Source organism: Nylanderia fulva, unplaced genomic scaffold (assembly GCF_048542155.1).
Source record: "Nylanderia fulva isolate GAGA-0341 unplaced genomic scaffold, ASM4854215v1 Scaffold18, whole genome shotgun sequence".
In the NCBI taxonomy this organism is placed as follows: Eukaryota; Metazoa; Arthropoda; class Insecta; order Hymenoptera; family Formicidae; genus Nylanderia; species Nylanderia fulva.
The window spans coordinates 280,561-295,456 of NW_028190055.1; the positions used below are offsets into that span (position 1 = coordinate 280,561).

The following is a 14,896-nucleotide window of genomic DNA, read 5'->3' on the forward strand; positions in this document are numbered from 1 at the left end:
GCGAGGGTGTTAAGGCATTACGAAAGGGTTCGAGCCTTTCAGATAGTATCAGAAAATATAAATGAAGAAACAAAAGTTATGATCAATCTTTTTGGAAATCTCTTTTGATATACTGTCGTCTTATACTGTATACAATAGTTCACTAATGAAAATAATTTTCACATGTTTTATTGTTCGATTAAAATATGTTTAGGAGATGTCTCGCATATAAATACGCGCATATATTAAATTATCATAAAATAATTGTTTGAAGATATTTTTCTTAAACTCCAATAATTCTGGTGGAGAAAACCGATGATTATTTATTGCTCTCGGAGGTATAAAAAAACAGATAAGAATAGATAAAATAATACATGGAACACGTTTATATACCGAATCTCGGTTCGAAGACGGTTTGTAAATTCAAATATGCGCCTTAGGTTGCAATGACATCGATAGCGCTATAAATTATTAGCATAGCACGCTCCGAGCATGCGATGTGTACACGGCAGAGTTCGGTAATGCGGCTTTAAATTTTCTTCAGGCATTCCGGGCAACTCGCGTAGGATGCGCGGGAAGAAGCTGCAGGTAGGCGAAGGATTAGACCGTAAAAGTTTCGACCGAATCTCAGAATGGCGGCGTCAACGTGCCAACGATAGCGGGGCTTAATGTACTGTTATGATCTTTATGGCTGCCGTTTATAGGCCATTACGATTGAGTTTTCACGCCAAAACAGACTCACTCGCCACAAAAAATCTCTAACATCCTCGCTGTAAACGCCTTCGGATACTTACAACGAGGGCGAATCAGTGCACGTTTTTCATCAGAAATTATTTTTTCAAGTTTACGCAAAATATTCATCATTACTCACAATTAATCAGTTTATTTCCTAAAATAATTTCATTCCTATGAAAAAAGGGATCATTTGCTTTCATAATAATTATAGTAATTGAAAGTTATCATATTTAAAGTAAAATTGGAATAATTTATAAATGTTTTTTTCACACATCTATCTGTCATATATTTTCGCGCTGTTAATATTCAGCCATAATCTGAGAAACTATATCCGAGTGTGAGACCGCTCTTTAACAAAGCTCATTTTAATCATTCACAAAGAGCCAAAGAGCCGAAAGGCGCCGTCGAGTCGCGCGCTAATTGCATTAATCGCTAAATTTTCGTAGCGCCTATTAACCAAGAGCAGGGAAAACATCGATTTATCCAATCTCTCCACGTAGCTGCGCAGTTCACTCCTCTTTTCACGATTTACGCAAGTATTTGAATCGGGAAAGGGTGGCACCGAGATATTATCTTTAATTGTTCGGCGGCGCGGTATGTTACCGCGCACTTTTATCACCGCGATCTCCAACGATTAATACGATACAGCAAATTGCGATTAGAAAAACGCGCTGGTCGTGTCGTAACGACTGGACAGCACCCCCCGTTATGCGTTTAAGTGCACGCGACGGAATGCATAATGCAGATAAACCCCGGTCGATAAGTCGACGAGCTGGTGCAGGGACTTTCGAGATCGCATCATGATTGTCTTAAAGCGGTGACAACGAGCTGTTCTTTCATCGAACGGAAGCATGTTAATTTTCGTTCACATACGAAGACCTTAGAGTGAAACGGGGAGAATTTTGAAATTCTTGGTTCACATTGCATTCCTGCAAAAATGTTGTATTTACGAGTTTTGAAATTAGTTTCAAGATTTATGTTAGCGCAATTTTCCTCCTACAATCTTTATCAACTCGAATGAAAAGATATGATTTTTGTAATAATGTGGCAAAATCGAAAATCTCTATCGTTCATTATACCGTATAAATAATAATTAATTCTTCTTATTAGTATTCTATATAGGCTTGAATATATGACACAACTTAATCTATATGTATATTATATTATACTATATATATCAAATATATTACATTTTCTCTTCTCGATAATTTAAGATAAAATATTTTGTTAGCTCAATTGTGACAATGAGTTAATTACATTTTTCTATATATTTAGAAAATATATTTATACTCTATTAAAACTTTAGTAATAAAAATATAATTATCATACAATAAAACATTTTGCATGTAAATAGTTATAAAATGCATTTTGTATAAAAACTCAAAACTTTTCGAATCTTTCGAAACTTTATAAAAATTTTTATAAAAATTTGATTATTCTAAAATATGTTATAGTTTAAAAAATTTTTAATTAATTTGTATTCATAATTTTATATAATTTTCGATGTTTTGAAAAATACGTATACTGTTAAATATTAATTTATTCACGTTTTTTTAACGTATAACTTAAAAAAAACTTGGTTAGAAAATTATAAGTGATAAAAAGACATAAATATTTAAAGTTCTAAATTTCAAAGGATTATTTGAATGATCAAAGTATTCGATGCAAATTCCTTTTGTTATCCCTGACTGTTTTAACAAAGAAAAAATAGTTTTTATAACATAATGATAAAATTGAAAATCCTTATTGCTCAACATGTTACGTAATTAATCTCTCTTTTCTTTTTAGGCCCGTTTCTATCAACGTCAATTAAATTAAACCTCCGGTTAAACTATATTTTTGTCTCTTTTCAAATAATTTCTTAAAAAGAGACAAAGATATAGTTTAACCGGAGATTTAATTTAATACATTGGTAAAAAGCCTTACTGTTTATAAACTTTTAACGAAAGTTTAAGTAAATACATGACGTTTTATAGCTATTATATATCACATTGTGATAACTCTCAATAAAGCCTCTTCTCGTCTCTTAGCAAAATATTTTCTTCTATACCCCAAGGTTGCTTCGTGAAAATAAACTATATTATATCGATTGAATTCAAAATTTAATCACGCAATGCCCGTTGTGATATAAACAGTGCTATCTCTTATACTTGTAATAGTTTTATTTCTCATATATTTTTAGTGGAATAATATATAAAAACGTAAAAAAATTATAGTATGGCCGACAAAATACTGCGTCAGGTAACAATAAGAAATACTTTATATAATTTAAAATATATGTAACTAAAGTGTAATTAATAATATGTAACTTCTGAAGAATCAAGTAGTTGTTCCATTCAACATAAAACAAAAAATTTTAAAAGGAGAAAAAACTTGGAATCCATACAATAAAGCACATAGAGAGTATAAAGGAAATATTGGAAATATAATTTTGGATATGTTTGAATCTAATCCGAATTTTATTGGCCAGGTATATACTTTAATAATAAAAGCTGTTTTACTTTTTTACACTGACATAAATGTAGATGAAAACTAGTTAATATACATTAACAATGCAAAACCATGCAAAGTTCTTAGATAGAAGATATTAGTTATATCATTTGATAGTAATGCAGTTGATGTGTAGGAAGATGCGGAAACAGGAATACAAAATACATTCCAGCAGATGAAAGAGAGAAGTTTGAAATGTGCATTAGAGATGAAAAAGTTAAAGATTCGACGTAATGATGTAATAATGATATGCTCACATAATCAATTAGATGCTTGCATTCCATTTCTAGCGTCCCTGTATCTCGGAGCTGTTGTAAATCCATTGGATGAGCATTTTTTCAAAGGTATATTAATGTATTTTTCATTTTCATCTTTTATATAATTTATTTTCACGTTATATTTTTATATATAGATCAATTTAATTATTATTTAAGACTTACACAAATTTATTTTTTTAATAAAAAGGAAATTCTTATTTTTACTTATAGGAAATTCAGTTTATTATTTAGAGCAAAGCAAGCCAAAAATGATCTTTATAGATGAAAAGTATTCGACAATTATTCATTCTATATATGAAACAAGTCATAAAAATTTACCACAAATAATATTTTTCAATGCTGACCAAGATAGTAGTTTAAGTCTTAAATCAATTATAAATAAAAGTTATGATCCGTCGGAAATTGAAAATTTTCGTTGCTCTATGGTAGAAACGAAGGAAACTGCAATGAAATTATTTACACCGGGTACAACTGCTCTTCCCAAAAATGTAGATATTCCTTGTTCAGCTTTCATGGGTTTGGATCAGTACGAACTCGATTGGCATCTAAATGATGTCGCTTTATGGTTCGATTCTTTAGGTTTTATCAACGGCGCATTCATGACTATTCAGGCTATTCTTTTGAACGTAAAAGTAATTAAGATTAAGTCGAATTTCGATACAAAAACGTTATGTCAACTAATAGAATTGTACAAGGTAAAATATTTAAATTTTTATATATGAAATATGAAATACAAACGTAAAGCTTAAAAAAATAAAATATTCGAACATTTCACAGGTGACTTGGATGTTTCTTGAAACTAGTATGTGCATCCAATTAATTAAATCTAACAATCTTACGAAATATGATGTTTCCTCTTTGAGAACAATCGTATATAGCGGTTCGACGCTCAATTCAAAGTTTATTGATGAAGACCTTAAACTATTATTACCAAAAACTATAATTATTCAAGCTTACAGTATATACATTCGTTTCGATTACAATTAGATGGGTAATAATAATAATGTGATAATGTGTAAAATCGAGTTTTGTGTATTTTAGGCCTAACTGAAACAGGCATTATCGCTTGTCAGCGCCAAAATAGACTTATAGATAATGGATCTAACGGTAATGTGAATAAAAATGTTCGATTAAAAATTGTTTCTTTAAAAAACGGGAAATCATTGGGTCCATATGAAGAAGGTGAAATCTATTGCCAATCTCCGTTCATGATGATACGTCAGAATAATGAACCTATAACATGCGACGGTGATTAGTTCAAAATTTTTTTCAAGCGATGATTCACAATTATTATTCTATAAAATATAAATATTTAAAAAATCTTGAATTATTAATGAAAAAAATCATACTTGTGTGTTGCTGAATTTGTATAGGGAAAAATTCAAACTGGTTTAGAACCGGAGATATGGGGTATTACGATTCAAATAACGAAATTTACATTACTGACCGAATTAATCAAATGTTTGACAAAACACATACAATTTCACCGGCATACATTGAATCTTTTCTACAAGATTGTTTAGGAGTGTCTGAGGCCGTTATAATCCCTGTGCCATGCAATCCTAATCATGCAATAGCATTTGTTACTCCGACAAAAAAGGTACAAAAGTATTATTTGTCATAAAATATCAAGCAGAATTTTTTACAAAATATTTATGATATTTCGTCTCAGATAACAGAAAAGAAGCTAAAACAGTCGATTGTAAACGATTTGAGAGATAAGTTTAAACTTTGCGCGGATGTGATATTCCTTAGCCAATTCCCACGCATTCCTAACGGAAAAATACACCGTAAGTTACTTCATGATTGGGCCCAAACTAATATATGTGCATAAAGGTATAGAAGAAAGATTAATAAATAGTACGAATGAGATTACTCCACATTAGCGCATGCACACACAAAAACAATATAAATATATACAACATTAATAACAGAAATATTTAAGTAATTTTAAATATATAAGAAGTACACACACAACATACAAGTTGACTTGTAATGATTTTTACATTATGATTATCACATTGTTTTAATTTTACATTATGTGTTATTTCCGAAATGTACTATCATATTACAGAATAAGATAATAACTAACTTTCAATAAGTATTTATTTTTAATGAAAGATGAATTTGCTACATATATATAAAGCATAGAAATTAACATAAAATATTTTTATCATATATACAGATTTTAACTAAGATATAGGTAATATTTATAATAACAAGATATAGATTGTAATAAACGATTAGAAATAGAATATATTATAAAGCAAAATTAAATAATTTCTTCTGTATTTTGTTATCGCAATTCTGCGTTAATGTATCCGCGTGCAATTGTAAAGTATAATTACACTTTATTTAGGATATAACAATTTTGATCATATGTACAAAAAGTAATGATTTCTTTATTAATTTACATATAAAAATATTGTGGTAAGATTATTCAAAAAATACTTTACAAATTACTTTATATTTTTTCATTTATGTTAAAATACATTATTAGTTATTATTAAGTATTAATTTATTTAACATATATATATATATAAGAAATTAATACTTAATAATGTATTTTAATGTGTGTGTGTATACATATATATATGTATGTATGTATGTATGTATGTATATATATTATACGTCTGTTAGCAAAATAAATATAAAGAAAATTATTCCAAATTTCTTTCAATGTGAAAAAAGCAAGTTTCTCAAAGATTAGTATTCTAATTTTTTTGCTTTACAATTTTTATTATATTTCTAATCATTTCAAAACTAAATTTTAGCTCAATTGCATCATCTTATATGTATATTTCAAAAAAATATACATAATGTACATATAATACATTTGTATTGAAGATATAACATGATTTTTGTAGTGCAAATATAGTTTTATATGCAAGTATTTACGCAATATTTATTTTATACGAAAACACAATTACTCTTAAAAATCTAAAAACATTCCACGTTTATATAGAAATTCGACCACTTTAAAATATATTTAGTTCAATTTTTTAACTCTAATTTCTATAGCATGATTTTTTAAAATTTATAATTTATAGCATGTTCAAATCACACGACACACTTTTGAATATAATCTAAAATAAAATATCAAATTACACAATAATATAATTTTTAATATTTTGAATAAAATATGTAATGCATATTTATTAAACCTTATAATTTGCATGGAATATTTTTTTATAAGAAATGCAAAGTTTAATATTTTGCATAACACACTGGATCGAAGCAAATTGGACTGTATAGTCTTAAAAGCGATTCAACATTTAAAAAAAGTATATACCTATATAAGACAAAATTGATCAATTTTATATTATATATTTCCTAAAATAAATATATATACAATATATATATATATATATATATATATAATAGTTACATGTATATCAATAACAGTTAATTTCTGACTGGAATACATCGCGTTTCATTACATGTTATTATATAATCCGAGCATCGCGGACAATGTCGCAATAACATTGATATTCAATTATCTCGAAAAGATACAACAGGATAAAATATCATCCGCATGGTATTATGGTATTGCGTTGTTTACAACATGCGCCGCAGTATTTTACCACGTCGCAGTTACATTGCAACCCCTCATTACCGAAGCAAAATTACTCCGGATTCGATTATCTTTCGCAACTCGGTAGCGGAAACGCGCGCGGCGCAACATCATCGATAACACTTTATTTTACAGATATGCGCGACATGTTTTAGCCGATTGCTTTTAACGATTAGCGATCAATCGGCCGGACGATTTCGCAGTTTCGACTTCCGGGAACGCAACCGAGCAACCTGCATCAAACTGTCTGGTCGCCGCCAGATTCTCTACCCTTCTCATTCGTCCGACCGGTCTGCATAGACAAGGGGGATAGATAAAATCGGTATTACGTTTAGGGACACGCACGTGCAAACCTATTAACGAACGCACGCTCACGCATCCGAAAGCGCGCGGGCGCGCTATAACTTACACGCGAAACACCCAGAAACACCGACAATCGCTGTGATTTACGTGATGCCGTGCTCTGCTCTGCTACGTCCCCCCTTCCTTCCAACATTTAAATTTCGTGCCATTCTATTAACCTCTGCACACATCCCTGCACGTTGCTATGAAATTTTGGAAAATGACTCGATATATTTTCTGTCACAGAAAACATTCGGCAGTTCCTACTTTCAAATTTGACAAATTTGATTAATTTAATAGAATTTCAGATCATAATTGTGTGTTCTATATATGGTAGAGCTACACAATATTTTATGTTGATATATCCGCTTTTCTCCCTTCCTTTCTTTCTCTCTCTCTCCCTCCATATTAAATTTTTCTACATTTTATGATAAAATTATTTTAATACAACATTCATAAAACGTGAGAGGCAGAAAATATTTTTCTAAACTTTCTCGTATTATATACCAATAAATTTTAAGCCTACAAACTTTAATTAATAAATTTACTATATAAGTAATTCTGTTATGGTTTCAATCAAATTTATAATATTATAATATGTAATTTAAATTCTATTTCATTTTTTTCAAGTTTTTTTCAATAAATTTCAACAAAGAAAAAATACATTGATCGTATAAAATTAATAAATAACATATCTTTAAAGATGAATCCAATAAATCTAAGATAAATTTAAAACAATTATAATCATTATGTTTTAATTTTAATTGATTGAAAAGTTGTATGAGATGTTTCTATTACATTGTGTGTTTGTTTCTTTATTAAATTATTATTATTATCACAAAACTAAATATTCCATTTCTAGTAATAATATGGAAAATTATCAAAATGTTGTACCATTTAATAATGATGCAATTATAAAAATCTGTCCGTATAAAAATTGCCTTTATAAAAATATTGTCCTTATAAAAATCGATGCTAGACTTGCTGTATTCTTAAGTCTCGGAAAAAATACCAAACTAGAACAAGAAAAGCTCATCTAAGCAGTTATCATCTTTGTGCAAGTCCGCTTTTTAACGAGCGTCTGAACCAAGCGATATGGACATTAACGATATTTTAATTGATAAAATTTCGCAAACACTGGTAGACCGCCGTAGCGAGAACACAAATTTCCAATTTTCGCTGTCGCGAGATGGCGAAAAAGTTTAATTGCGGCGTCCCGCTAAAATTATTCTCGCGGAACTTTTTAAAGCATTTCCGGTCGACTTGAACGACTGTTTTGTCAGAGCAGCTCTCGCAAGAAAAATTGAATGAAAAACTACGACGTTCGCTAGAAAATATTGGCGAAACGAAAGTTATATTGTTTTAAAAACATTTTACAATATTCTGCTGTTATAATTTTGTTACAATATTACAATTTTACGTATTTTGATTTTATATATCTGTATATCTGACAATGAGTTAAAGTGTCCTAAATTTTTGTTAAATATGCTTTTATTCGATCGATTAATATTAAATTGAAATTCTTTCTAATGCTATATGTATTATAGTATATACAATATTATAAGTTTTATGTGTAATATTTATTATAAGAACTAAGAACACATTATGCGGAAAATTATCCAAATAATGTTATAAGATCTTTAATTTTTTAATTATTTTTTCTGTAAAATTTCAATTTTTATACTGTGTATATGTAAAATATAAAAGTGCATTATATTCTTTGTACATTAAGTTTTTAAAAAATAATGCAATAGTTTTTATTTGTGCTCACATTTATATTTATTTCCCATCTAGCTCAAGTATAAATTATACTCAACGAGCGATATATAAAACGATGCACTTCCCACACACGAAAAGATGTTACACCAAGCTCACTCTCTCGTATCTTGCGTGTTTTATAGAGTTGATCTTATTTACCGTTATGTTAGTTCAGTATCATTATCATCATCGACCTTAGCATGACTGAGAAATTTTTCTATTTGTTTCGCCTTTTTGTTTCGCCAAACAAAAACAAGTCGTATTGCCAGGTGAGCCAATCCAGGAAGCTTCATACGCAGTCCAGATGAGAGAAAAGAGAGAGAGAGAGAGAGAGAGCGCATCCCGATATCGGCTCGTGTGTTACACGGAATGACGTTTGCCCTGCCAAGATACCGGTGCACGCAGGCGAGAACATGGCTGTATATTTTCCCACAGATTTCCCACCCAGAGAGACGCTTCTCAGAAATATCTTGCAGGATCTGCGCTTAGTCATGCAGTATAGTGTATATTTCAAGTCGCATCAATTCGTTTCTCTCTCTTTCTCTCTCTTTCTCTTTTTATATTTTCCGCCGATATTTTCTCGACATTTGTCGCGAAAAACTTCCACGTAAATTGTAAAAATTTCTTCTGATTTTCTGAATATATTGAAAAGAATTTTTGCGCGTTTATTCGAGATCAATTTCAATATAAAATTGTATGCAAAAGCAAGCATTAGAAAAACATTAAAATTTTTGTTATGAAACAGTTTGGAAATATTTAAAAACATCCAAATCTATAAATATATAGTTCTTCATATTTTAATTCGCAAATCACCTATATGTTTTGCTTTGAAGATATATCCCTATTATTTAAATTTCGACCTAACTTTATATCTACACAGACAGAATTTTCTATTAGAATTTATCCTGAAAGTCATGGTAGTCGCGGAACAATATGATATTGAAAGAATTTTATAAGATTTTCTCTGATTAATATTTTTATCACAATAAAAAATATTAATAATAAATTTTACATAGTAAAATTAATCAAATATATTTTACCCCACAATTATTATCTGTGTATAATTATGAAATATTCGAATTCTTCGAATATTGTATTCGTCTTTGAATTTGTTATTGCTAATATTATTATTATATTTCTGGGAGTGTGTGTAAATATATACATGTAAAAATCTACATACATAAATATTTAAAATCTTTCGTATCGTAAAAGTGTCTTTTATAGCGATAAATCTTATTATATCGATAAGAAAAATTAGTTTTCGCATTGATATACATTTTATTTTCTCCAAAATTTTAAGGAAATTAATGAAAAAGGAAATACTGCAACGAATCTCCGATTCAGATAGCATTTGATCGAAAATCGCAGCAGTCCAATTCATTATTATAAACAAGATAACATATACCGTTGCGTTTTTAGTGCGCGATAGTGGGATAAAGGCACGTGGCCGCAAGTACATCCTCCCGTTAGTACGCTGCGCGGAAGTTCACCGCGGAATAAAGAAGGCAAGCGCGCGCGTGGTGACTTTAAAGTCGCAGGAGTGGAGGAAGCTGCGCGCGCATCCGAGTCACGCTGCCGGCGTCGGTGCCGCGTGCCGCGTGGTCGCCGCTCAGTAACGCCGGAGCTTCTAAACGAGAAGGTCGCGCTCGACGAGCGTCCATATAAACACAATAGTTTTCTTTGTATACGATTCAATTCTCTCCCAATTTTGACTGCCTCGATCACTCCTGTTCGCGTCGCGAGATAATACCATGGTCGATTAGCTGTGCGTATTGTGTATCGAGTGCGAAATTGTGTTTGGAGAAACAGTTTATTCAGTGTGATTCACGGCGAACTTCCGAATTTTTATTTCGTGACGATTAAGGTGACCCGACTGACTGACCGGTGTTTCGTGTGACGTACAAGAGTGAAATCGCGGATTCCCGGTAAAATGAGCCCGCTTTTTCGTTGCGTCGGATTTCTGGCGACGATTGTCATGATCGTCGTGTCTGAGCCGAACGACTTGACGAAGGTGACAATTCTTAAGTGTTGTCGAGCCGATGAGGAGTTACGATCCGACGGCGACTCGAACGACAACAAACTGCCGCGTTGCGAGCAGACGCTCATCCCATGGAAGCCCTTGATTTATTCACCGCAGCGGCAAATCTTCATCGATACGCTGCCCATCGAATGGCACATCCTCCAAGACCGAAGACCGGAATGCGACGATCATTCTGAGCTGATCCACGTGCCCTTCCGGAAGACCAACCCGTTTATCCTGCTCGAAAACGGGAACGCCGTCCTCGAGATCGCCAGCAGCGTCAACTTTCCTGCCAGCCACTATTGCGCCGATTCCAACGCGTTGCTCGTGTGCGTGCAGAGAAAATCGACGAGTAATCATGCAGCCGCGACGATGAGGCCCCGAGTACGACGATGCTGTGGCGAGAACGCCACTTTCCACGAACACGGGTGAGCCCCGCATACTTTCGTGCTTTTTGTTGACATTCGACGATGTCAAACAGAACGGACAGGTTAAGTTAGGTTAGGTTGCTGCGAGACACAAACCCCGCTCGGTTACACCAAGGTCTTTTGAAATTGACTTGACGAGATGTTTTTTTTTTAAACACTTCACATAAACAAATCCCTCGGAATAAATGTATAGCATCGTGATCATGCTTATTTATAATCGAAAATAATATATTTCTTTAGTAGCTAAAAATAATTATTATAGTGCTCTAAAATAATTACTATATCTTCGAATATATATATATATATAAATTGAGGTGAATAGACACAGGACTTTGATGGTTTATTTCTTTAATAAAATGTTTATTAATCTTCGACTTAATTGTTTCGTATAATAACTTGTTTATTTACCAGATGCCTTTCTTCAAAGAAATGCACGCAGTATGACCTTGACGTTTATGAAACGTGCAAGTTTCTGGTTTCATTCGAGAATGTTGACGTCCGCGCGAACTAGTTCTGTAATAAATTCTAACGTAACATATGTGAGCTATAATATATTATGTATAACACATAAGTCTGTTAATCATTCAAAACTTGCACACTGAAAAAGAAATTAACTTGATCAAACTTTCAATTAAATAATATTTTGTTAATTGATGAATGTATAAAAATAATTTAAATTAAATATAACATTAGATCTAATAAAATATGTATTTAACTTAAGTAATAAAATATGTGTAATTGACAAAATAGTGATTAGTTGAAAAGTTCAGTCAAGTTAACAATTTTTTTCAGTGTACAATTTTTACAATATATAATGATATATTTCGAATTATGAATATTAAGAATATATGCGGGCAATGATGTTACAATAAAAAATAACGTATATACATCTATATTTCTTGAGTTTATATTTAAATAATTTTAGGAACAAAATCTTCTCTGTAGCATCTTTAATTATCATCATTAATTATTGAATGATATACTTTGATCTATACGTATGCATATAATAACGCTGCAAAAACACAATTATATTGTTTAAAAACAAAATATAATATATATTTTTCATTGGCAATTATTATTATTATCTCATTTTTTTAAACAAGTTTTGTAACAAAGGGGAATGTTTTTTGATGTTGCAGAAATACTTGCATTCATTTAAAAGAAACTGCAGACGCACCACCTCTCTTGCCAAACGTGTCATCTGTTGTTGAAATTGTGGCGGGATTTCCAACTTGCCCGAAATCCGACAATTTTACGATCCTGGGAGATGCGAAGGATGCTGTGTTGCAGCCTGATGGTGGTCTGGAGATAAACGGCGTCGCTTTACCTACCGGCCAGTTTTGTGTCGAGAGAATCAAAGAATTCAACCAGATAGCCAAGGTGTTTGCCTGTCCGGAACATGCGCCACAAAGGTTTGTAGTTTGTTAGCTGTACATTAAGATTAAGATTATCGTGCGCTCACGCGTTGCGATATTCTCATTCTTGCTGCGCCTTTTGTTTCGTCGGACGTTACAATGTGATCCACACAAATGAAGATAACGAAGAGAACGAAATATTCCACTTATGGAGATAGTATCGCAACGCGCGTAGTAAAACGCTGTAAGTTTTTTACTTTTGCTTGTAGAAGTCTTCAAATGAACGCATAAAACCTTCAAATAATTGAGGGATTCCTATCGTGCTTCTCTCTGCTTATTCGTTATTTGCTAGATTTGTTTTTCGACAATAGTTTTATTTTTATCACATTGTATTATGACGTTGATTTTATATTGTTTATATTAATAATTGTATATGTATAATTAGTTGAATGAGAAAACAAATATATGGCAATCATATAAAAAATAATATTCTTTTGTTTTCCAACAGACATTTTGCAAGCCAAGAAAATGTCTATAATAAACATTTTTTTTTCAACATTTTTCCAAATTATTAATGTTTTTCATGTTGTGCTATAAAATTAATACATTTATATATTCCAAAAGCGTGCTATCTTAATTGATAACTCGATATCAAGCGTAAAACGCAGGAAATCGATACTCGATCTCTCAATTATGCAAAGTCAATCTTCTGTTATTTTTGTTTGCTTGATCATCACAACTAATAAAAAATAAAGTCGAGTCGATTCTGGCGGTCAAGTCGTTCGATCTGCTTTAAAGCTCCGAGCACGATTCTACTTTTTGTCCTGTTAACTATCGCTTGCACCGATCTAAATTTATCGCACGGTTTAATTACACGTTTGACGTTAGATGATTACGCTAGGAATAAAACGGCTCCGTTTCTACGTCACTCTTGACAATATGTCGAGAAAAAGTCCGGTTCCTCGCACACTTTCACTTCTTCTCTTATAGTTCTTTCAAAGTATTTCTAGGTCACGTATGCCCGATCTCACGTCATCCAAGATTCCATTAAAACGTTCTCACAACTCGATACCGCGTTTCCGCGCATCAGAACGATGAGCGATGAAAATGCTTCTATCCGGATGATGTTATGTAAGAAAAATGGCCTCGTCATACTTGTATAAAGTTAACATATTCTGCTTTTAGAATTTTGATATAATCGGAGGAAATTTTTTCTCTCTAAACTTGGAAGAAAAAAGCGTTAATAGTGAAAAAAAAGATAAATAGATTCAAAAAGATACTTTATTAATATTTTTTAACATTTTCATTGTGTTAAAAAAATGGTATTTTTTATTTTAATCAATCAATTTGAGTTATAATAATTTCTGATAAAATCTTTAAATCTATCTAGAATTATTCTAAAAACAAAGATAAAAACAAATATAAGATTATATTTATTTAAATATCGCAAAAATCAGCAATATTCCATATCGCGTGACATATAATTATTGTCAAGTTTAAACGTTTACGGTATCTGTTTGACGTATGACATAAAATAAGATTAGAAGATCTCATTTGCTGAGACACTTCACTAAGATTAAGGACGAACTGTGACAGATTGACGGGCGTCGCTGATAGTAAAAGATATCCGAGAGTTTGCTTTCACTCTAGAGACGCGACAGCGTCATGTGATATTGTGTATATAATAATATATATCTACATATATATAATATAGAGTGAATTTCTAAACAGAGAACGTATCATTATCGTAAAATATACAAATGAACGGTCTCCCGTGTTTATTTCCCGGATTCGAAGTCTCGGTACGCGTCGACGTTTGCGAAATTGCCGGGAGAATATATGGCAGTTTGCAAAAGTTTAATCGCCGGTAGGTGTATGTACAAAGTAACATTGGAAATGCGATTAACGCGTCTGTACAGAACCAATTTTGTTGCGTA

The 14,896-nt window shown here is 31.5% G+C and overlaps 2 protein-coding genes across 2 annotated transcripts in view; both read left to right on the forward strand.

Annotated features, from left to right (window-relative positions):
- The first annotated feature begins 2,836 nt into the window (after positions 1-2,836).
- LOC114933764 (uncharacterized) lies at positions 2,837-5,553 on the forward strand. Its single transcript, XM_029306342.1, has 8 exons — positions 2,837-2,955; positions 3,032-3,184; positions 3,341-3,548; positions 3,693-4,177; positions 4,260-4,440; positions 4,524-4,730; positions 4,856-5,082; positions 5,155-5,553. The coding sequence occupies exons 1-8, from the start codon at positions 2,932-2,934 to the stop codon at positions 5,314-5,316; spliced, it is 1,647 nt and encodes a 548-aa protein (XP_029162175.1). The 5' UTR covers positions 2,837-2,931; the 3' UTR covers positions 5,317-5,553.
- A 5,231-nt stretch (positions 5,554-10,784) lies between these two features.
- Positions 10,785-14,896, forward strand: part of mthl1 (adhesion G-protein coupled receptor methuselah-like 1) — a 135,017-nt gene continuing 130,905 nt past the window's right edge. The window contains exons 1-2 of the mRNA XM_085481394.1: positions 10,785-11,604; positions 12,744-13,016. Of these exons, the coding sequence (XP_085337520.1) occupies positions 11,087-11,604; positions 12,744-13,016 (791 nt within the window). The 5' untranslated portion in view covers positions 10,785-11,086. The remainder of the gene's footprint in view (positions 11,605-12,743; positions 13,017-14,896) is intronic.